The sequence below is a fragment of the Pelodiscus sinensis genome, chromosome 3 (genome assembly GCF_052426305.1).
Source record: "Pelodiscus sinensis isolate ZL-2025 chromosome 3, ASM5242630v1, whole genome shotgun sequence".
NCBI lineage: Eukaryota > Metazoa > Chordata > Testudines > Trionychidae > Pelodiscus > Pelodiscus sinensis.
In genome coordinates, this window is record NC_143054.1 from 55,983,562 (window position 1) to 56,008,531 (window position 24,970).

At 43.1% G+C, this 24,970-nt stretch overlaps 1 protein-coding gene across 2 annotated transcripts; it reads right to left on the reverse strand.

Moving 5' to 3' along the window:
• Positions 1-466: 466 nt before the first annotated feature.
• On the reverse strand, positions 467-18,870 carry CGAS (cyclic GMP-AMP synthase). Of its 2 annotated transcripts, XM_006129891.5 has the most exons (5): positions 17,782-18,676; positions 11,666-11,888; positions 4,069-4,323; positions 2,191-2,293; positions 467-878 (listed from the first exon to the last, which is right to left on the reverse strand). In XM_006129891.5, the coding sequence occupies exons 1-5, from the start codon at positions 18,403-18,405 to the stop codon at positions 524-526; spliced, it is 1,560 nt and encodes a 519-aa protein (XP_006129953.3). In that variant the 5' UTR covers positions 18,406-18,676; the 3' UTR covers positions 467-523. The 2 variants fall into 2 exon arrangements, with proteins under 2 accessions (XP_006129953.3, XP_089633268.1); XM_089777142.1 differs by lacking the exon at positions 4,069-4,323 and having other exon boundaries at positions 17,782-18,870.
• Between the last annotated feature and the right edge of the window lie 6,100 nt (positions 18,871-24,970).

The following is a 24,970-nucleotide window of genomic DNA, read 5'->3' on the forward strand; positions in this document are numbered from 1 at the left end:
CACTGTCTACTACAGTTGTGTGAGAGTTGTAAGGCACACTCTTTTGCACACTAATTGGTCCATGTAAACCGTGTTAGTGAACACTGAGTTTCCTAGCATTGTAGTATGCATCTGTATTGTGTTAAAGTGCATGAAGGAGCAGTTAGTGCACACCCACAGGGACTATGCAGGCCAGTTAATGTGTAATGGTAGTTCACTTGAGGAATCGCTTCCTCATAATTTACATTGCTGCACTGTGTAGACAATCCCATCGAAGTAAGAGCAGGAAAGTATTGATAGTTCTTGCCCCTTTGCCAGTATATCATTATATCTGGAGAGATCTCGTGAAAATGGTTTGGCATCAGATTTTAAAACTGAAAAGCTTGTCCTGTTGTTCCTTTGCCTGTATCACTAAGTAACAATTACCACCATTATTCATAGCACCAGAAACTCCCGAGGAATAACTTCAAAACCTGATTCATTTACATTCTGTAAATCAGAATATTTAATAAAGAAAAATTTGAAAATATAATAGAATATTTCTTTAATTCTGCAGTTCAAATATTGGGAATCTATTATTTATTTCATATTTAATTTCCTTTGAAAGGAAGTCACTGCTTGCCTTATCAATCAGGTCTCGGCTAAAAAGGTTGTATGTAGGAATAAAAAAGTGTGTAAGGTATGCGTTGTTTAGGCAATCCAGAAAGTAATCCAAAAATTTCTGAAAACAGGTCTCAAGGTCTGTAAGCAGCCATTGCTTGTCATCTGGCCAAAGGACACATGCTTGGAAAAAAGCAGTTTTGGCATGGTAGGAACAGAATTTGTCTAGCCCCCTTCTGTTTCCATGTTTTGCTTTAAGCAGCTCCAGAAGATGCTTCAGAAGTTTCAGACAACTTTTCCTGTTGAAGGATAAGACATTATTACTGGGAAATGCCTAATGTATGTTACATCAGTGTTTCTGGGAATTTTGTCAAAGAACAGAACATTTTGCTTTTTGTGAGGTATCTGATGCTCTGACCCCTAACCGCTGAGATCAAGAATCTTGCCAATAATATTTGCCTATAAAGTATGGAAACTCAATGCATTTTTATTGGCCAGATATAATCCTGGGATGTATTAGCTTTCCCACGGGGCTCCCCAAGTTGAAGGTCCGTGTCCAAGGGAAGCTTCAGTGATTCATTATAGAAGAAACTTCATTCCATTGGGAGTCATTGTAACTGAGAAACTAGAATCTGATAGTGTCGGGCAGCCATATGCTTCCTTTTTGCACTCCCTAAAGCAGGTGCCACCAGTAGGCAGTTTTGGAGACTTCTGCGAATTAAAGCTGTCCTTTTCGAACACACTGCTTTCCCTTGGACAGGAGACAATTGCACCTTCCCATACCAATGTACATGTGTTTACATCAACTTCAGTGAACCCCAGTTTATAAAACACTTTTAAATTACTGTTGTAGCCAAAAATAAAATGATTCTCCTAAAAATTTGATATCTTGTGTATCAGTTCTCAAAATCTGATACATAATGTAAACTACTTGATGACGACTGTAGTCTCTCTTCCTATGCTAAAAATTGTTAATGAAATTCAGGAGAGTTTATGATTTGTAAAACTACAGCATGAAAAATGGATTCTGTCAATCAGTTCCTTAAACTATAGTGTTTAAAACGCAACAGGTGATTCTTCACTTAATTCCTCCTCCTTCTCTCCCCCCCCCCCCCCCCACAAACTTATTAATGAATTGCCTCAAATAGGTAATTTGTTTAGTGCCCAAAATCTAGTACATGCAGTGGCTAAGTTCTTAAAGTCTGAGTCCATAGAATTCTCAAGCTAACAAATTGGGGCTAGCTTTTTTTATCAGACTTAAGTAGTATAGGAAATTGCTTTGTTTTTTCATAGATTTCATCTATTTGCTTTATAATGCAAAAATAGAATCTGAATCTGTGATGTAATCTGCCCCCATCTTAATTAGATTTCAACGGAAGCCAGGCACACACAGCACTGCACAAGATTGTGTTTATTTGCCTACAACAGAAGGGTTTCGTGAGGATTAGATGATATGCATGAAATGTTTTGCAAATTAAAAGAAACCTTCATAAAGGTAATTAATTATTCCTTAAGGGGATAAACCACAAATTAAATTATAAATTTAGAAAGAAAACACTAAATTGATATAGTGGTTAAAAGACTTTAAAAAATACTAGACAAACTACTAACCTACAACACTTTACTCCGTTAGATTCACAACATGTCTTTGTGTTGCCATGGTTCTTAATCATGTCCTTTTCAATGTGTGAAAAGGAGATTCTCCAGGTGTCTTCTATATATGTAATAAAAAATACAAACATTTTTTATTGATATTTTACCCATTTACAATATCATTCTTACAGAGTTTTGGAAGCTAAGGAAAAGTCATCCTTAAATTAACTTTTTGGAAATGCAAATTTTTCTGACTTTAAATACCAGTTTAATCTAATCCACAAAATGCTAAAATCCCCTAATAGTATGTTTTTGTATGATGTCCGTGCAAGACAGTCAAGGTTGACTGGAGGCCTTAACTGCATATCCATACCAAAATATGTTTACACTTCAAAGAGGTCTAAATGTAATTCTTAATTTCCTAGGTTTGGGAATAATTGCAATACACTAGGAAGCCTTCCATCTTTAAAGTTATTTGTATATACTTTCAATCTTAACAATTTTTTATTTTGGGATAAGCTAATTATGGTAGTGTTTAGCATAACTTTTTCTTAAGACTCTTTCATTGATCTTGTTTTAGGGTACAATTGCAAGAGTAGTCTTGTCCACACAAGGCAAGGCATTCGATTTGAGTAAATTATTAACAGCCCTAACAAAAATAATAGGTTTAAACGACATTATTTTTATAGCACTGGGGCTACGTCTACACTACAGGGTTTTTGTTTTTGCACAAAAACCCGCAGAGCATCCATACCTCAAGCGCGTTTTAGCACAAGTAAATTTACAGTAAATCAAAAAAACAGAAGAGTTTTTGTGGTGTAAGTATTTCTCTTTTTACAAGGAATAACTCCTTCTTGTGCAAGAAGGTGTGTGGGGACAGGCAAATGAGGTTTTCGTGCAAAAAGAGCCAATCGACAAAAGCACAAGTGCTCTGGTGACTATTCTGTGATAGCAATCACAGCTTTATTTCAAGAGAGCGTACATGCAGTCTGGATGCTCTTGCGCAAAAGCGCATTGCTTTTGCATTGCACTTTTGTAGTGTGGAGGCACTCTTGCGAAAGAAGCCTGTAGTGTAGACTTACCCTGAGAGAGAACTATAGATCAGCTTTCCACTCCAAAAAGCTGATAGTCACTGTTTTAAATTTAATTTTCTAATGACAAGAGATCAACAATTTAAGGTCATACTACTCAAATAGCAATAGGTGAAATCTGCGGTGAGCTTTTAAAAAAAAAAAAAAAAAAGCCTTTAGCATAATGCTTTCTATTGCTGAAATAGAAAAGTCAATATTCTCCTAGATGTATTCTGCTACCACAGATCAGATCAGACAAGTTAAATAAAATGATGACAGTGGTGCACTTACAAAAAAAAAAAAAAACTGAACTTGATAGAGGAGGATCCAGTAAATTACCCTCACAGTGCAAAACATAGAGGTTTTGCATGCATTTTTGTTCAGACTAAATCATTCAACTTCACATACAGAAACTCATTTTGATGTTCTATGTGTGAAAAAGCATCCTTTCTTTCATTCTCATAGGTTTCTATTGTAGAACAGAAAAAGGTGATAAATACTTCAGAGAGGCTCTATCTCAAATTAATTCAGTGTAGCCACCTTTATGTAAGATCTTGAGGGTAGGAGATTTCTTTATACAGCGTCTCCACAACATGAAAAGTAGGACAAATTTAGTAATTCAAATACGGGATTTTCTTAGATGAGAGTACTGATCCAGAGGTAGTCAGGGCCAAGACAGACTATGAAGAATACTGCATGCCTGGCTTACTAACAAAAACAATAGTAATATGTAGTTTTCCCCTTACAGCTGTCAGGTAATTACTAATTAAGCGGAAGACCTCTCATAAAAAAAAAAATTAGTTTGTATTCAAAATAAAAACAGTACCTTTTAGCACCCTTCCATCCTTAGCATGTTTGGGTACTAGATATATTGGCTTCCATTTATAGTCTTGTTTGACTTTGCTTCCTAGCCATTTTTCAATTTTTAGGCCATCCTGGGTACTTGCAGGCCAGCTGGAACTCCTAACTTCCAAAGCCAAGATTATATCCACTGATATCTCCATTGGAGAAGTTCCAATGCTAAGTGTTATTGCAGGACTTCCAGACTTTTTTTTATCCACACTCACTTTCATTTCTGTTCCTATTAAAAAAAATGAATTTTTTTCAATCACCTTAGCTTTTTAATATTTAAACTTTTTAATGGAGGAAATCATTGAAAGTGATTTTTGGTTTTTATTTAACTAGAATTTGCAGTTGTATTAAATGTCCAACTAAAATACTAAGCTTTAATTACTAACTATTAAAGAACAAGTGAAGATATTAGGTATTTTTAAATCAGTATGTATAATGCAAATTGTTCATCTTTGAAAGTATGTGCAGAAAACTGACCAAGTGAACAAAGGAAAATGCATGAAATTGCCTGTAACTCCATTAGGAACAAGGAATTGCCAGTAGCCCCCATCTAGAACAAAGAAGCCATTTTTGTAAGGAGCTTATGTACAATCTTATCAGATTTTAGTACTTGACTAGTTTCATTAACATATCTCTGGAGATATTTAAGAGCAGGTAAGATAGACATCTATCCTGGGATGGGCTAGATAGTACTGGGTCCTGCCGTGAGGGCAGGGGACTAGACTCGATGACCTCTCGAGGTCCCTTCCAGTTCTAGTGTTCTATGATTCTAAGCTAAAATGTAATGAAAAGAATGCCTTTATTGGTAACACAATTGAAATTAAGTTTATTTGACAAGAACTTATATTTGCAGTGACTACTGATTTCAAAAGTAGAATGTTCTTGTCTTGTTTAGTAATATTTTTGTGCGTGAATACATTAGACCCTAGAACCAATGTATTTATTTTTAATATATTGTACATGTTAGTTATGGCCACAATTTTCAACATATATGGCTGTCAGTTAATGGAGACTCTATTTTCTCACTTAGTCGTATTTAACAGTAACAATATATTCTTTTTCCTAAACACATAACAAACCATTTAATTAATGAAGGTCATATTCTCCCCTAATCCCTGTATAACCACATCCCCTACTGCCATCAATGGGCATTCCATTATATTTGTTGCTGTATACTTTTGTCTACAGACTATAATTATACATAGATTTGCCCCTCTTTTCCTGTGGATATCACCCATGATTATAGCACTATATTCATGAAAAGAAAAGAACACTGAAATGCAAGACAGAGAATTTGTTTTCATAAAATCCACATTCACTGAACTGGTCCACGATGGGCAAGGTAATTTGACGAGTTTATAATGTTGAAGTAAAAGAAACTCAGTTGTCAAAAACCATATCAGTCATTTGTCTATGTCAGTGTTACAACAAGCAGTTTGAGTTACTTTACAAACTTATAAGCGTGAATGTTTCTACCACCCATCTTGCTGGAAGAAAATATTGCTTTGTTTTACAGGAGTGGGTTGTGTTTTTAGAAAGTACAAAAAGCTTACTTCCAGTAAAAAATCAACACTTGGAATTAAACAGAAGAAATTTAATCAGTATATGGGCTAACATTTTTTTTCCAGATACCACAAACTTGTTTTAGTCATCTCTCTAGTTTTCATAATGTGACTGACCTGAGTTAAACCCTAATTTGCTTTATCCTCAAGGGAGTGACTGTATCTTAGGGGAATATGCGATCCGAAACACTGTCTCCATTTTTCCAGAGAACTTTATTTTTGTATAGTACAACTTCTCAATATAGTCTTCTTGAGGGAATGCAATTGTTACAGTCCAAGTTATCGCTAGAAACAGTATTTTCTGTACAGATAGTTAAGACAAATACTCTTTTTAAAAGCAAAATACAGGTCTATGTAGCACTTTAAAGACTAACAAGATGGTTTATTAGATGATGAGCTTTCGTGGGCCAGACCCATTTCCTCAGAACAAATAGTGGAAGAAAATAGTCACAACCATATATACCAAAGGATACAATTTTAAAAAATGAACACACATGAAAAGGACAAATCAAATTTCAGAACAGAGGGGTCATGGGGGGGGGGGGAGGGAAGGTGAATGTCTGTGGGCTAATGATATTAGAGGTGATAATTGGGGAAGCTATCTTTGTAATGATAGCTTCCCCAATTATCACCTCTAATATCACTAGCCCACAGACATTCACCTTCCCCCTCCCCCATCCCTCTTCTATTCTGAAATTTGATTTGTCCTTTTCATAGGTGTTCATTTTTTAAAATTGTATCCTTTGGTATATATGGCTGTGACTATTTTCTTCCACTATTTGATCTGAGGAAATGGGTCTGGTCCACAAAAGCTCATAAGAACGGCTGTACTGAGTCAGACCAAAGGTCCATCTAGCCCAGTATCCTGTCTACCGACAGTGGCCAGCACCAGGTGCCCCAGAGAGGGTGGACTGAAGACAATGATCAAGCGATTTGTCTCCTGCCATCCCTCCAGCCTCTGACAAACAGAGGCCAAGGACACCATTTTATCCCCTGGCTAATAGCCTTTTATGGACCTAACCTCCATGAATTTATCCAGCTTCTCTTCAAACTCTATTACAGTCCTAGCCTTCACCGCCTCCTCTGGCAAGGAGTTCCACAGGTTGACAACACGCTGTGTGAAGAAGAACTTCCTTTTATTAGTTTTAAACCTGCTACCCATTAATTTCATTTGGTGTCCTCTAGTTCTTCTATTATGGGAACTAATAAATAACTTTTATCGGCCCTCTCCACACCACTCATGATTTTATATACCTCTATCATATCCCCCCTCAGTCTCCTCTTTTCTAAACTGAAAAGTCCCAGTCGCTTTAACCTCTCCTCATATGGGACCCGTTCCAAACCCCTAATCATTTTAGTTGCCCTTTTCTGAACCCTTTCCAAGGCCAAAATATCTTTTTTGAGGTGAGGAGACCACATCTGTACACAGTATTCAAGATGTGGGCTTACCATAGTTTTATACAGGGGCAGTAAGATATTCTGGGTCTTATTTTCTATCCCTTTCTTAATAATTCCTAGCATCCTATTTGCCTTTTTGACCGCCGCTGCACACTGTGTGGAAGTTTTCAGAGAACTGTCCACGATAATTCCAAGATCTCTTTCCTGATTTGTCGTAGCCAAATTAGCCCCCATCATACTGTACGTATAGTTGGGGTTATTTTTCCCGATGTGCATTACTTTACACTTATCCACATTAAATTTCATTTGCCATTTTGTTGCCCAATCACTCAGTTTGGTGAGATCTTCTTGGAGTCCCTCACAGTCTGCTTCTGTCTTGACTATCCTAAACAGTTTGGTATCATCTGCAAACTTTACTACCTCACTGCTTACCCCTTTCTCCAGATCATTTATGAATAAGTTGAAAAGGATTGGTCCCAGGACTGACCTTTGGAGTACACCACTAGTTACCCCTCTCCAGTCTGAAAATTTACCATTTATTCCTACCCTTTGTTTCCTGTCTTTTAACCAGTTCTCAATCCAAGAAAGGACCTTCCCTCTTATCCCATGGCCACGTAATTTACACAAGAGACTTTGGTGAGGGACCTTGTCAAAGGCTTTCTGAAAATCCAAGTATACTATATCTACTAGATCACCCTTGTCCGCATGTTTAACCCCTTCAAAGAACTAACAGGTTAGTAAGACAGGATTTCCCTTTACAGAAACCATGTTGACTTTTGTCCAATAAATTATGTTCTTCTACATGCTTCACAATTTTATTCTTTACTATTGTTTCGACTAATTTGCCCGGTACTGAAGTTAGACTTACCGGTCTGTAATTGCCAGGATCGCCTTTACAGCCCTTTTTAAATATTGGTGTCACATTGGCTACCTTCCAGTCACTAGGTACGGAAGCCGATTTAAAGGATAGGTTACAAACCACAGATAACAGTTCAGCAATTTCCCATTTGAGTTCTTTTAGAACCCTTGGATGAATGCCATCCGGTCCCGGAGATTTGTTAACATTTAGTTTTTCTATTTGTTCCAAAACCTCCTCTAATGACACTTCAATCCGGGACAGTTCCTCAGATTCATCACCCACAAAGGACGGTGCAGATTCAGGAATCTCCCCAACGTCCTCAGCCGTGAATACTGAAGCAAAGAAATCATTTAGTTTCTCCGCAATGGCTTTATCGTCCTTAATTGCTCCTTTTATAGCTCGATCATCTAGGGGACCCACAGGTTTTTTAGCAGGCTTCCTGCTTCTAATGTACTTAAAAAATATTATTTCTTTTTGAGTTTTTGGCTAGCTGTTCCTCAAAATCTTTTTTTCCTTATTACATTTTTACACTTGATTTGACAGTGTTTATGTTCCTTTCTATTTATCTCACTAGGATTGGACTTCCACTTCTTAAAAGATACCTTTTTGTCCCTCACTGCTTTTTTTACATGGTGGGTAAGCCACGGTGACTTTTTTTTAAGTCTCTTGCTATGTTTTTTAATTTGGGGTATACATTTAAGTTGGGCCTCTATTATGGTGTCTTTAAAAAGTTTCCATGTAACTTTCAGGGATTTGGCTCTAGTCACTGTGCCTTTTAATTTCTGTTTAACTAACCTCCTCATTTTTGTGTAATTCCCCTTTTTGCAATTAAATGCCAGGGTGCTGGACTGCTGAGGTGTTCTTCCCACCACAGGAATGTTGAATGTTATTATATTATGGTCACTATTCCCAAGCGGTCCGGTAACGGTTATATCCTGGACCTGATCCTGCACTCCACTCAGGACTAAATCGAGAATTGCCTCTCCCCTTGTGGGTTCCTGCACTAGCTGCTCCAGAAGCAGTCATTTAAGCCATTGAGAAATTTTATCTCCTCTTCTCTTCCTGAGGTGACATGTATCCAGTCAATATGGGGGTAATTAAAATCCTCCATTATTATAGAGTTCTTTATTTTGGTAGCCTCTCTAATCTCCCTCAGCATTTCAATGTCAGTATCGCTGTCCTGGTCAGGTGGTCGGTAATATATCCCTACTGCTAATTTCTTATTCTTGGAGCATGGAATTACTATCCATAGCGATTCTATTGAACATGTTGATTCATTTACTATTTTTATTTCATTTGATTCTACATTATCTTTCACATACAGTGCCACTCCGCCACCCACCCGGCCTGCTCTATCCTTTCTATATATTTTATATCCCGGTATGATTGTGTCCCACAGATTTTCCTCATTCCACCAGGTTTCAGTGATGCCTATTATGTTAATCTCCTCATTTAATACGAGGTACTCTAGTTCACCCATTTTATTAGTCAGACTCCTAGCATTTGTGTACAAGCACTTTAGAAATTTGCCACTGGTTATTTGTCTGCCCTTCCCTGATGCATTGGATTCCTTTGTATGCGGTTGTTTGTCTGCTCTGGCCCATGGTTTGCCCTCTTCCCTCCTCTCTTTCTGACTACAGCTTAGAGAATCTCTATCAATGGATTCTCCTCTAAGAGAAGTCTCCCTCCGATTTACGTGCATCTCCGCACCAATTGGCTTTCCCCCATTTCTTAGTTTAAAAACTGCTCTACGGCCTTTTTAATGTTTAGTGCCAGCAGTCTGGTTCCACCCTGGTTTAGGTGGAGCCCATCCTTCCTGTATAGGCTCCCCCTCTCCCAAAAGTGTCCCCAGTTCCTAATAAATCTAAACCCCTCTTCCCTACACCATCGTCTCATCCACACATTGAGACTCTGAAGCTCCGCCTGCCTACCTGGCCCTGCGTGTGGAACTGGAAAAATTTCCAAGAATGCCACCATAGAGGTCCTGGATTTCAGTCTCTTTCCTAGCAGCCTAAATTTGGCCTCCAGGACATCTCTCCTACCCTTCCCTATGTCATTGGTACCTACATGTACCACGACCACCAGCTCCTCTCCAGCACTACACATAAGTCTGTCTAGATGCCTCGAGAGATCCGCAACCTTCGCACCAGGCAGGCAAGTGACCATACGGTTCTCCCGGTCATCACAAACCCAACTATCTATGTTTCTAACGATCGAATCAACCAATACTAACACCTGCCTCTTCCTAACTGGCATTCCCTCCCCCTCAGAAGTATCCTCAGTGCAAGAGGATACCGCAACATCCTCTGAGAGGAGGGTCTCAACTATGGGATGGTTTCCCTCTGCTCCCATTGAATGCTCTGTTCCCTTGAGACTCTCAGCCTCCTTAACACTGGGGCTCTCAGACTGGAGGTGGGACAGTATTATAGTGTCCCGGAAAGTCTCATCAACATAGCTCTCTACCTCCCTTAGCTCCTCCAGTTCAGCCACCCTGGCCTCCAAAGCCCGAACTCGGTCTCTGAGGGTCAGGAGCTCCTTGCAACGGGTGCACACACACGCCACCCGCCCACAGGGCAGGTAATCATACATGTTACACTCGACGCAATAAACAGGATAGCCCTCACTCTGCTGCTGGGCTTCTGTCTCCATTTTTCTAATGAATAAGTTTAAGTATAAACTGGGATTCTTTTTAAACCTCTGGAGTATAGATTATTTTAACAGTTATGTTTTAAAGAAGGTCAGAAGTCACTAGTGCCCTCTAAACTCCCCCTCCAAACTCCCTCTCCAAACTCTCCTGTTAGCTGTTCCTGGTCACGCTCTCCCTGGCCGCTGAGTCACAGGCTTATATAGCTCTGGTAGCCCCTCCCCCTGACTGAGGCTCAGCCAATTAACAGAGGCTTCTAGATTTCAAACCTTTTAGAAGCTCCTTCAAACAAAGCAAACAAACAAACCAAACAGACAAACACAAGCTCAGCACACTGCAAATAACTCCCCCACACACAAACACACACTCCAGACAGCCACTTACCACAAGGGTCCCGTTTTTACTCCTCTTTTACCTGGAGAACTCCCTCTCCAAACTCTCCTGTTAGCTGTTCCTGGTCGCGCTGTTCCTCATCATCTAATAAACCATCTTGTTAGTCTTTAAAGTGCTACATAGTCCTGTATTTTCCTTCAGCTACACCAGACTAACACAGCTACATTTCTATTACTTTTTAAAAGCACTATTTCACTGAGACAAGATGAAGAATGAGTGATCTACAGCACAAGCAGTGATTTAAAATTCTTATTAAACTATTGAAGCTGGGAAGGACTAGCAAAAAGGAATTTTAAAAAGCTACTTTTTTAGTATTCTTTTTTGCTACCAGACTATCACCAAAACCTTTGCAGAAGGCCATGTTGAGTGAGCCTGCTGGGCAAGCATAGGTGTGGCCCTAGATCAGACCCTGACTGTCCTTCCTGTCAACTTGCAAAGAGCAGCCTATTGCATAGGAACAGAATCATAATTCAACAGAACCCGTCCATTTTACACGCTGGAGTGAATCAGGCCCGGTATGTCTGTGGTTCCTCTTCTTGCAAAAAAGCTCAGACATTTATAGATTTTTCTTGCATTTTGTCCACACATCTATGGAAGGCACTGCTGACAGGAACGCAAGTTGTATATAGAACATTATTTTCAGTGATTTATGTATGCAGACATTAATTTGGACAGTAACATCTGTAAGTTAAAATATTGTCTACTAAATACTTACTGGTCATGCTCTTTACACTTTCTTTAATAATGTTTCTGAGTGCCAAAAGCATCTTACAGGCTGCTAATTTTCCATCTTTCTGTAAAAATTTGTCCAGACTGTTTCCTTGAGGATTTCTTTTAAATTTCACATCATAAAAGGCACCAGAATCATCACAGTTTTTCAGTTCCACTCTAGGAGCTGGCATGGTAAACATGATATCGAACTCATTTGGTGCAGAAATCTGTGAATCACAGAAATACAATGCTTACTGTGTTATTCAGGTAAAGTTTTAGCCTGTATTTCCATTATAAATGCCTCTGTGAACATAAGAACAGATGGATTTTATTCCCCCATCTACTTCCATGTGCAGTGAAGAGGGGAACAACATTTACTGCAATTTAAAATATATTAGACCAGCAAACTCACCAACAGGAGAAAGACCATACAACGCTGTCACAGACACTCTTCTCAACTCCTTCAGAAAGTTTTATTTTTGAATGGCTGTAGATTAGGAGTGATTTAATCATCCTGTTAAAGCAGGGGAGTAAACTACACATTGCATAAAGTGAAACTAGCAAAATTTATAGATTATGAATATACAAGTGGAACTGCAGCAAAAAAAAAAATCTACATTATGCTGTTCAATTCTCCCACCACTGTCAGGGCCTACTTTTACTGAAGTTAGTAACTTTAATTACAGGTGCAAAGATGATGGAGCCATGTGCTTTATTTTATATCCACACGTTTGAATGATTTTCTATACAGATTCTATTCTTGTGCATACTCATGCATATGAAGTCAGATTATATTTATAGAGTAGCACGCTTTGTGGCTGTAGCAGAGGATTCAGAGTTGGGTGGCTGCAACCCATCTTCAGTTCTTTTTTGTTGCCCATCGTACAAGGTAGAATTTGTGGTGTCCATTTTCCTTAATCACAATCTATTTCTCAGTTTTTCAATTAAAGTTTATTCTAGTTAGTTCTGATAGGTTTCCTTCAGTGTTTTATACTGTAAACAAAAGTAGTGTAGGCATTTTATTCTCCCTGGGGTGGTCTTTCTCTCTTCAGTCCCCATATACGCTCCCTATTCAAGAGCATACCCCCAGATATGTATATTCCTGCAAGATTGTGTACCCGAATCTCAGGGCTTCAAATCTTGACCATTCTATGAAGACCATTAGCAACAGCAACTCCTTCTGCTGCTTTTAAGGCAAACAATCTCTGACCCAGGAAGCCCATCAGAGACAAATCCAGTACCAATCCATGCACACAAGGCAGGGTGGCTAATCAAAGCACTGCCCAAGTTCCTGTACTGCCTTTCACTAACCTTCTGCATTAGCTACAGCAGTGATGGCACCAGGATGGCACTCCAAGAATGAAGCTGGCACTAATTTCTATCTAGGAGGCAGGGATGGAAGGCTTCCCCTACTACCCTGGCACTGAGGACTCTTACAATTAAAAGCTATGCCAAGCCCTTGGTGGTGATAGCTCAGTCACTAGCTTAAAGCCTGTGCTTACACTGACACAGAAGAACAATATTGCACCTATTTTTGCCCTCTTCCCCAATACCATGCATTACAGGTCTAACTTAGCTGACCGTGTACACTTTGCCCCCCCTGCCTCTGCCAGTATCTACCCTAGGATCAGTGGAAATCCTGGTGGAGATTTACCATTCTCTCTCACTGCACAGTCACCATGTACTGCACCAAGAGATTGATCATTACCAAAATTGCCCCTCTGACAAATTACAGGAGTGCTACTATGCTACCTCCATTATAAGTGCAAAGATAAAGCAAAATAGAAAGATCACCTTCATTCGCTGTAGAATATCCTGCTATTCCACCATGGAGTCTGATAGCAGTGTCATGACTACACCAGGGTATCTGGGAAACCCCTGGATCATACAAGGAGTACCCCTTCCAATACCCACTTGTCTGTCCTCCATAATTCCTATGCCAACTATAGCCATTCTGAGGACCTGTGGCTTCCTGAGCCAGATCCACCTCACTGCCAAAGCATTTATCATTAATTCTAACCCCAGACTGAGGGGGAGAAGGAATGCAGAGATGAGAAATCCCCTGAACTGGTCCCACCTCCAGCCATTATATTTTCCTTTGCAGACAAAGTGGTCACCCTGCCCTTATTTATCTCATTGCATGAATTGAAAGTGTTTCAGGACCTGCTCAACCAGGAAAGCAAATATCTTTCCCCTCCCCCCCCCCATTCCTGACACTCATACAGGAAAATTAGCATAAACTGCTCCACACTCTGCAGCTTTCCATCTGAGGGTAGCTTGCCATGCTAGATAATGAGGGCCTTCTCAAACCTGATCCTTCCCCTTCTTTGGTCTTTGATGTTTCCAGCAGGCATCTTGAGTAGGAAGTGGAGGTCTCCAAGTGCCTGGCAACAGCCCCTATTGTTTGGTTTCCCACCTTTATATCCAAGGGGGGAATTCTTTGTATTCAGTTCAAACTTCTCTTACCTTGAGTGGAAAAGTACAAGATCCAAAATGAGTTTCAGCATCAGGTGACCTGGGCACATGCAGAAACAACCAATATCCAGGCTTTTAGGAAAAATTAGACTATTCACAGGTCGTTGGTTTGAGTATGTTTGCACAGTATCATAAATGGCCCTCATTAGCACATCTAGATTTATACACAGATTCATATTTCTAACTTTCCATACAAGAATGATACATGCACAGAAATAGAATATATCCATTCAGGAGAGACTAACTTTAAACATTATCTAGCATATGATACATTTTGCCTAAAGCATTTTGAGTTATGAATATTCATAGTTATAAGCCAATTTTCATGAGGCATGAAGGGGTATGACACCTATCATGCACAATTTTTCAAAAGCACAGGCACATTCAGGCCTCATCCCAAGATCCTGCTGAAACTGATCTCTGACTTCCATGTAATCTGTTCATCTCATGGTCTTCTGTAACTGCACTCCCCCCAAGGCAAGTGAGACTCCATACACTGGGGCTATGTCTACACTGCAGGTGCGTCGTGCGCAAGTAAATTTACAGTAAAGTGTCAGAAAAGAGGGCTTCTTGCACAAGCGTTATTCCTCCCCCCATGAGGAATAAGCCTTCTTGCACAAGAGCTCCTTGCATAAGAAGACAGTGTGGACAGGCAACAGGGGTTTCTTGCGCAAGAAACCCGTATGGCTAAAATGGCCATCAGAGCTTTCTTGCACAAGAGAGCATCCACACTGCCATGGACACTCTTGCACAAAAGCACATGGCAGTGTGGATGTGCTCTTGCACAAGAACTTTTATGCAAGAACTCTGGTGCAAAACAGTTCTTGTGCAAGAAGCCTGCAGTGTAGACATAACCAGGAAGTTGTGGGAACATGCTTTTTATTTAGATACACTAAACCATTTGGATGCATGCCCACGCTTTATGTGGTTTGTGCTGGACAGAATAAGAGATAACTAGTGTTAGCTCAGACTGTGGGTACGTCTAGACTGCAGAGTTTTCCCAGGAAAACTCTGCCACATCCAAATAATGCATCTGCTCTCCCTCTAAGATTTTCTACCCATGAGCGGAGTGCTTTTTGTCTTGTGTACCAGTATTGAGTTCATGTCCACTTGTTCAGATGTGTGCCACCGTGCCATCCAGATTATTAATAAATATGAACCTTTCCCTCATCCCATCTGCTGCCATGTCTCCCACCGTCCCCTCATCCCATCTGCTCCCCTGGTGCCTGCTGTCCCCCATCTCTTACTCTCCTCTGCTGTTCTGGTTCTTGCCCTTCTCAATCCCCTCAGTCCTTTGGGACTCCCCATCCTCCTCTACCCCTGTACCCACCATTCTCTTCCCCCTGTGCCCACTCCTCCTCTAGTACCACTCTGATCATCTGTAGCTACCTCCCCCCCTTCATAACACCTCCCTCTACCCACCTGCCCTGCCTCTCTCCTCTTTTTCTCTGATGCCTGTCCCTCCCCTCCATGTGTCTTCCCTTCTGCTTTACCCCCAGAACACCCCTGACACCTGCACCTTCCCTTACCTCTTCCCCTTCCTGGTGCCTCCCCACTTCCCTCATTGCCCCTGCCTTCCTTGCCCTCTTTCTCCTTAGTGCCCACCCCCTCACCACTCTCTGCCCTCATTCTCCTCACTCCCCTCTGTGTCCTCACACAGGAGTTGCTCCATCCCCTGCCTTCCTCATGCCCACCCCTCCTTTAAACCCCTCTTCTCCTGGCACCCTCTTCCTCCCTCTTGCCCCCATTGTCCTTCCCCTCTCCTCCCCCAGCATCACCCTGTCCCCTCCTTTCCGCCACCCCCACTGACACCTTCCCTCCCCTCCTCCCTCCTACCCTTTTCCTCATTGTCTCCTCTTGGCCCCCTGGCATTTGTCTCTTCTCCACTCTGCTCCGTGGTGCCTGATTAACTGGAATCCTTTCTTCTGCCTAGGCCACCTCCTCTCCCCTCAGCACACGCCCCTTCCTCTTTCACCCCATCTTCCCTTCAGTTCTCCCCCTGCCCCTTTGCTAGCTTTCTGCCTTAAATGTGGAAAGCAGTTGCGGGGGCTGGCGCCAAGGCTGTGGGGCTATTTTTAGTATTGGGGTCCTGGCCCCACAAGCCTCCACAGCCCCAGCTGCTCCTAGGGTGGGAATGTGTGCTGGGACTGGAGCAGAGGCTGCCCACGGTGCTAATTTTAGTATCACGGTCCTGGTCCCCACAGGTGGCCCCCAGCTCCAGCTGGAGTAAAGCAGCAACTGCATGAAGCCTATTCTAGCTGGGGCAGCCTCACTGGAATAGCCTCACCTCATATGCCCCGGCTCCAGGAGGAGCAAAAGGGCAGCCTCCCACTGCCAGGAACCACCAGCCGCTGCCGCCGCCACCACTCACCTTCCATTCCAGCAGGAAGGCGAGTGATGAGTGCTGCTGCATGGCTCTTAAAATGACATGGGCAGACCTAAAATGTTTAGTGTGCTGCTGCTTAGAGGGACCACTGCTGCCAAACAATCAGTAGAACCACTGGATGATCAAAGTGCTAAAGGAGCACTGAAAAAAGACAAAGCTATTAGGGAGAAGTTAAATGAGCTCTTTTCATCAGTCTTCACAGCAGGTGTGAGGGAGCAGCGAGTGGGGAGCTGCTCCAGCCCCCACTGATTAACTGGAACTGGTAAGCATCACTAGAGAAAGTTAACCTTTCACATCCCTAATGCAAACAACAGCTATCTCCTGCCTTTGTGTTTTAGGTCACCAATCGCAAATCAAGCCTGCCTCCAGTCCACATCGATTTATGGAGCAGATCTCAACTACATTTTTTTAATATGATGAGCCTGATTCTTGATTTTTCAACATTGGGATTGGCAATACAGTACTATGAAAGTGACTTGACAGTGTCAGTTTCGCTCTTATGTAAAGTCAATTTCTACCTAGTCTTATTACTTATAGTGAGGTAGCACCCCTTGAGCCACATGCAGGTGTAGTATTAACTCATGAGCCCTTGCAATGGTAAATTATTTATTCCGACCTTGATGAATTGAAAAAAAAGTGACAGAATATAATCTAGATTTTTCTACAATTGTTTCAATTGTATTAAAGAATTAGTAACAAAGTAAGACTACATATTAAAATGTTAATTCTGACCAGCATCCCTTAAATGAACTGACAGAAGTTGTCAGAACATATTAATATTAGAGCTCATTTAATCTTTCTTGATACAGGAGCTATAAGACCCAGCCTTCCGCAACCTGGGGCCAGTCCAGGGCAGAGGCAGGCTGCGCAGGCCTCCAGCTGGCTTCTTCCCCCAGCAGCTGTTCCCCACTGAGGTGCTTGCTGCCCTCTTGTGGTCACTCGTGGTGTCCCTGCTATCACACCCCTCCCTTTCCATTTGATGCATTCCATGCAAATCCCATTGTGTGGCACAACCAAGCCCTGACCGAGGTACCTTGAACAAAGGGACTCACAGATGGTCAGACAGACACACAGACAGGCCACAAACGCTCTACAATATCGAGATTAGACATTCTTATGACAGAAGCACGGTAAGTTTTCTGACACAAGAGTTTTCAGGTACCCAAGCACCCGCTAGACCCACAAAGTCACCCCCACAAAAGCGAGTCACCCCTGAGTCCAACGAAGTGCTGAAGCGAAGCCCCGCCCCTTCTCCTCACCTTCACATGCTCATAGTAGCTCCCCGTGCCCAGGACATCAATGGAGCTGAAGCTGCTCTCCCGGGCTCTGATGTCTGACACCAATGTGCGAATGAGCGAGTTCACACGCTCTGCCGCCTCCGACGTATCCTGTCGGCCCAGCCTCAGCGTCTTCAGCACATCCCTGAGCCTCCGGGCTCCCACGCCGCTTGCCTGGCCAGCGCTGCCGCTCTCTGCCCCCGCGCAGCAGAGCTCTCCGGGGGCAGCGGCTTTCGCTTTAGGGCCCGCTCCCTTCTTTCTACGGGCAGAGTCTTTCTTGCTGGGCTCTGCTCCCGTCCTAGCGGGGACCGCATGGCTCTGTGCCGGGGCCGCGCCTTTCCCAGCGTGGTCGGCTCCCCTCTGGCCGGGAGCAGGGCCCTTCTCTGGGCGGGATCTGGCCGGCCTGGCTCCTTGCGGGGCCGTGGGAGAAGGGGCATCTCCGGCGTTAATGGGTCGCTCTCGCTCGCCAGCGGCTGCCCCAGCTCGCCTCCGGCCCCGCGCAGGGGGCTTGGCGCGATGGCTGCCCGGGCACTCGGGGGCGCTACTCGGGCTCAGCACCTGTCTCGCCCCTTTCGCCCTCCTGGCTGCAGCGCACTGGTCCCCCATGGCTCGGCTCTCGCTTCCCGCGCGCTCTGGCCCGGGACACCGGGGAGCCAAGGGCGAGGCCAGGCTCAGGCTGCCGGGCTCCCCCTCCAAGGCGGGCAACTTCCCTTCCGCGCCCAGAGCCCGCCACTGGAGAAACGAAACTCAGGGAGGGGCATGGCCGCGTTCCCAGGCTCATCCCGCGCCCCTGAGGCAAAACCGGCCAGATCCGCCGCGCGCTGCGCCCGGCCCCCTGGCCTGAGACGAGCGCACCGGCGAGGAGGGGACACCGACAGCCAGGGGGCGGAACAGGTGGCTGCAGGCGAAGGGCGGGTCTTGGGGGAGCTCGCTCAGCTGCCCTGCAGGAGAGCCGGCGGCGCTGGGAGCCCCTCAAGTGGCAGGTGTGAGCCACCCGCAGTGACGGCCAAAGAGGGTGACTGATGGGCGCAGAGTTTCGTCTCCTTCCACTCGGCGCCAGTTTCCCAGGGCTGCGTGGTTAGAGACCCCTCCCCCCCCCCCAGCCCAGAACCCTCTTTCCCCTGGGTTGTAATGAGATGCCAAAGGAGATATTTAAGAACAGGTTAGATAGACATCTGTCAGGGATGGTGTAGACGGAGCTTGGTCCTGCCTTGAGGGGGGGGGGGGGGGCTGCACTCATGACCTCTTGAGGTCCCTTCCAGTCCTATTATTCTATGATTCTATGTGTTTTAAAGTGAAAAACTTCCTTCTCCGTGTATGCCTCTGCATAAAGCCTTTGTCTTGGCTGCTCATTGCCTGAACTGGACCACATTTTTCTTCCCATCCACTGTTCATAGAGTTTCACGCCTTTATTTACTTTTTAAAATATCGTTTTTATTACTTCTAGCACTTCATCATTTACCTGTGTTTGCACAAGGATTCCAGACACTGTTTGCTTTATAATAGCAAATGTTATTGAAAACATTAAGGCTGTGTCTAGACTGGCAAGTTTTTCCACAAAATCATGTGATTTTGCGGAAAAACTTGACAGCTGTCTATACTGGCCGCTTGAATTTCCAGAAAAGCACTGACGATCTCCTGTAAAATCATCAGTGCTTTTCCGGAAATACTATGCTGCTCCCATTCGGGCAAAAGTCTTTTTCCAAAAGACTTTTGCGCGAAAGGGCCAGTGTAGACCCTTTCGGGGCTTTTTTGTGGAAAACTGCATCTAGATTGGCCACCTACGCTTTTCCGCAAAAAGTGCTTTTGCGGAAAAGCATCCTGCCAATCTAGACGTGCTTTTCCGAAAAGGCTTTTAATGGAAAACTTTTCCGTTAAAAGCATTTTCGGAAATTCATGCCAGTGTAGATGTAGCCTAATAGTTGCAACTATCATCAGCAGGCACATCTCAAAGACTTTCTAATAGAATACTTCATGTTTGTATGGAGGCAGTTTTCATTCTAATTTTTTGTTGATTTTTTTAAAAAATTTAATACACAAATTTACTCTTTGGTCTGGAGTCTTTAAGAGTGAATCAGCTAGTGTCAAAACTTCTTCAGTTGCTTTTGCTCCACCAATGGGGATTACCACCTCTCTATCTAGAACCTTAGTGCTTAGTCACATATCACAACTTGACTACGTCTAGACTGGCATGATTTTCTGGAAATGATTTTAACAGAAAAGTTTTCCGTTAAAAGCATTTTGGGAACAGAGCGTCTAGATTGGCACGGAGGCTTTTCCGCAAAAGCACTTTTTGCGGAAAAGCATCCGTTCCAATCTAGACGCGCTTTTCCGCAAAAAAAGCCCCGATCGCCATTTTCGCGCTTGGAGCTTTTTTGTGGAAAACAAATCTGAGCTGTCTACACTGGCCCTTTTGCGCAAAAGTTTTGCACAAAAGGACTTTTGCCCGAACAGGAGGAGCATAGTATTTCCGCAAGAACACTGACAAACTTACAAGCGGCCAGTGTAGACAGCTGGCAAGTTTTTCCGGAAAAGTGGCTGATTTTCCGGAAAAACTGGCAAGTATAGACACAGCTCTTGAGTGCAGACTCCAAATATTCATCACAATCCAGATTTTTAAAGGATAAAAGCACCTAAATGCTTTTGAAAGTACCATTACTTGCCTAAACACCTTTATAAAACAGGCCCAAAGGACAATGTGTTATCTTCTCAAATACAAACATCTCCTTAATATAGGCTATACATTAGTGATGGTAGTGTGTAACTGAATAGTTGTGTAACTGCATCAAATTTTAGCAGCTACACAACAATAGTCCCCAGAAGGGGGACCAGCAGCCACTGCACTCCCAACCCCATTCCTGGGGAGCCCTCTGCCAACCCATGCTGCTTCCTATCTTCCCCACGCATACCAGCTCCCACCTACCACCCCGCATGCTGCTGCCTTTGATGCAGAGGCAGCAGCGGGGTGGCAGCAGCCCCTGTCTACGGTGGGCCAACGGACATTGGGCAAGGGATGTGGCCTCAGGGATTACTACTTCAAGGCAACAGCAGTGGTTACCCCCTCCCCCCTGCAGCAGGGAAGTGGAGCACACTCAATGCACACTTGCTTCACTTCCCAGCAGATCCTGGAGTGTGGGAGCCTGACAATTGCTGCTGCCCCACACCAGGCCACCCCGGTAATCCCCAAAGCTGCATCCCTCAGAGGATGGGTTGCAATGGGGGATGGAGAGGGCAGAGCAGTGGTGGTAAGAGGCAGGGCTTTCTCCTGTGCCAGAATGTGAATATGCTCCGGTCTCTAGGGCTACGTCTACACAACTTCCCTCTTCTGCTTATTGGATAGTAGACTAGTCTTTAACATCCTTACCCAGAACACAAGAACTAGGGGTCTGTGAAAGCAAGGGATTTGTATGCAGCCATCTTAGTCTTGTTAGCAAGAGAGCAAGAGTCAGACTAGTTCTGACTCTTGACAACGTGAGAGCTGTAATAAGATGCTGCCTTCGCCTCTCACCTCCATATGGAGATAAGCAGGGCTCGATAAATTAGTCAATCTACTCGCCTGAGGAGAGTAGATTTTAAGCCAGCATGGCACCGCAGCGCGATCAGCGCGTGTCCAGCATGGTCTGCAAATGCGCAGCGTGCCAAACTGCACGGCTGACGAGTGGGGCTCGCCACTGCTTGTCAAGCCCTGGAGATAAGGATAGAATGCTGACTCTGGCAGGGACCTTGAGATAAGGAGCATCTGGGTGGAACTAAAATAACCGTTAGCCATTGGTGTTTGTAATGGGAAGGATTCTAATTGTTTATTGTTATTATATGTAATGGACAGTATATAAACTACTTCATAATTGCTTGTATTGGAAGATCTGCCTGGTGGGGGGCTCCGCCCCCTCCCCCGTTCAAACCAGTTTTTCCCTTGCTGTAGCTTGTAATAAAACTGCCTCTGGCTAGTTGTTGCTTACAAACGCAGAGTGAAGGCTTGTTTTCTTCCACAATTTGGTGCCGTGACTCGGATGGCAACGCCTGATTGACACAGCAGAGGGCTGAGGACAGTTCCCCTTTCAACCCCCAAGGCACCAAACAAGAGGTAAGAGACCTTTTGAAATCTCTACTGGGGGTCAAGGGAGGACTGACTGTGGAGCCGGCTGTCTCTTGTGGGCTAACGCCATCCGAACTTATTGAATCTGCAACAAGGTCAGACGCAAAGCGGTGCTGGGGAAATTTCTTTTCTGCCCCCAATAAGGTTAGTGAACACGGTGCTGGGGAAATTGTAGTTGCCACCCCCAATATGGTTAAGTTATAGCGGTGCTGGGGAATTTGTTTTTGCTGCCCCCAAATAAGGTAAAAGTTGTATTGAGTCCGGACATAAGGAACTAAGGTTCACACGGTGCTGCGAAAATTGTTGTTTGTTGCCCCCAATATGGTTATGGTTAGAGAGAGATGCATCTAGACATGAGAAATGAATGAGTATGAATGTAATGAGTGGAGTATGAATGCCGCTGCCCAGGTCTGAGACTTATGCTGATTCTAGCTGCACCAGAGCTTTCTCACGAGGGAGTTCTGAAAGCAAGGGGGGGGTCAGCCGAACTTCGAGACCCAGTGAATATGTGAGGGAGTGACGACTCTCATTTTATGAGCTGTTGATAAGGTCTGACTCTCTAGACCCAGCAGACCCCTTCTTTGGAGTGTGTGGAGTTAGTTTCCTATGAACCACTGAGTGGGCAGGGATGAACTGCAGAAGCGGGTAGGGAGTAGACAGGATACTCCCCTGAGTGACTAAACTGGGTGGGGATCAGTCTAAGCATACCCCCTCACCACCAAAAGGCACTCCTGCATACTACATGTATGTGCATCATGCTCCAAGGACCTGTAAGCATTTAACAGATTGGCAGAGAAGGATTTAATCAAGTGGGGAACTGAAAAGGAGAGTGGAAACACCAAGAAAGTAGTAATAACATTGTTAAAAAACCCTCACACTTAAAGAGAAAGAAATTAAAGCCCTGAAGGATGATGAGATTGAAGCTCAGAAAAGCAAAAGTCCTCCCTACAGTGAGAAATGTAATTCACAAGCAGTAGCGCCTCTGGGCCAATAGAATGCACTAGGAGTTAGAGGAAAGGATTTCTCAGCTAGCGCACCCGTACTAACTGTGCTGCCTCTCCTAAGCTTAGGGCGGAATTTGGCACAACATCACCCCCTCTGCTCCTCTCTATGCCCAGCCCCATATGGGCCATTGCTATACATCATTACAGATAGAGAGGAGGCATAAAAGATAACTGAAAGGAATCAGCTCTTCCCTCTGGAAAAATGGGCTCTAGTAACAAATCTGCCCAATCCAAAGCAAAACACCAAGTTTTGGAATAGACTTACCAGCTTGTGAGAAGTGTTCCTCCAAATTCCGAAGGAAGGAATGCCTGCTGACCATCAAGCCATATTGGCCCTAAGCATTTTGTTTGGAAACACACACATACAGAGCAGCACGCAGGAGCAGGAAAGGGCTGCCAAGCAACTTCAGGTGATTCTCAAGCCCCAAGGAAATATTTTCTCAAGGAAAAAATATTAATAAACAGTTAAAACCTTCCCCTCACACACGATTATATTTGGCTTGAGGGTATGGGAGGAGGTAAATTAAAAGTCACCCTAAGCCAACCGGTAGAAATTGAATTTGAAGATGTAATCACTGGAACCTAAATCTGCCCTAACAAGGAAACACATTTGCGGCATAAATCTCCTTACAGAGCCACCCCAGAGCCAGCAGCATAGAACACCCCTGCTGCAGTGTGGCTGTTATGAAAAACCCTGTACTAAGAAGTTTAAAATTTACAATTAGGTGACTTCAATAATAAATATTTGAATAAGGCCATTTAGCAGGAATCAAGAAAGACCATATGAAGGAAAAAGCAAGTGATTAAGGGTATGCGAAGGTGAGAAGTGATTCCGTGGGAGTATAGAAGGGATTAAGCAATTGTAATATGTGAGGAGGAAACCTGCTTTAAAAAATGATTCTTTGTTTCTTGCAGCTTCTTTCAATAAGGTAGGCAAAGAAACAATCAAACTCAAACATTTGGCTACAGACACTTTGTTAAATCTACTAAAGAGGAAATAAGGAATTCTATTGACACTTTAATTGGTTAAATGCATAAAAGAATGCATTGTAAATTTGTATATCTGCTTTGTAAGGTTCAAATGAATGTGTTTTATTTTTGTTTTCGATAATGCCCTCTCATTTAAAATTGCAAACAGACAAGGCACAAATTGACTTGTCTCAGGGCATACAACCCTCAAGGTTAAATTTGCTCTCTAAGATAACAAATCATTGTTTTAAGAATCCAAGCTTGGGAATGTCACAGTGTCTCTCTTCCAGGCTTAGTTGATAACACTTTTGGCTTGCTTTCAGATCCAAAGTTGCATGTGAATACAGACTGCCTATTTCACAGAAATATAAAATCCACTGTCCCCTGAAGTAAATTGTCCAAATACAAACAAGATATTCATAAGCACCTATTTGAAAATGTAATGCTAATATTATTATTATTAACATAGTGCTAATAAGTAAACCTGTAAAGTTGAATATGATACTTTTCAGGAAAAGAAAAGCTTTTTGCTTGCTGGAACAGTAACTGGCCAACACCTTGTGCTAAAGAAAAGTTTCTATAGCAGTAAAGCCTCACAGTTACCACCGTGAATAATTTGAAGCTTCACACGTTAACCCTGATCCGCGGTACAAGAGGGAAATTGAGGCATGCCACCTTTAACTTAATAATTGAACAATGAAGTAATCCACTCAAACTCTCTGAAGCTGGTGTGCAAAATAAAAGCATACCATTGGGTAACAACAGGCTGTTCAAAAAATTAGTAAGGAACATCTATATAAGACAAGTATTCTAAAGTATAATGTGCCACCCCGACTGTGGTAGAAATGTTTTCTTTGTCTTTCAGAACGTCAGAAAGTGCTGGTACCAGCTGACAAGTAACTGAAAAAAACAACAACCTTGGTTCCCTATCTGTCATGACATAATGCTGTTTGTGTTCTGTTTGTTGTTGTTTTGTGTTTTAATTAATAGGTATTGCAAACGTTGTTGTGTGTAGAATATTGTTATTTTAATGAAAGAATATTTTAAGTAAAGCAGAAGAGTGAGTTTAAACAAAACAAAATTAATAATTGGACCCAATCAA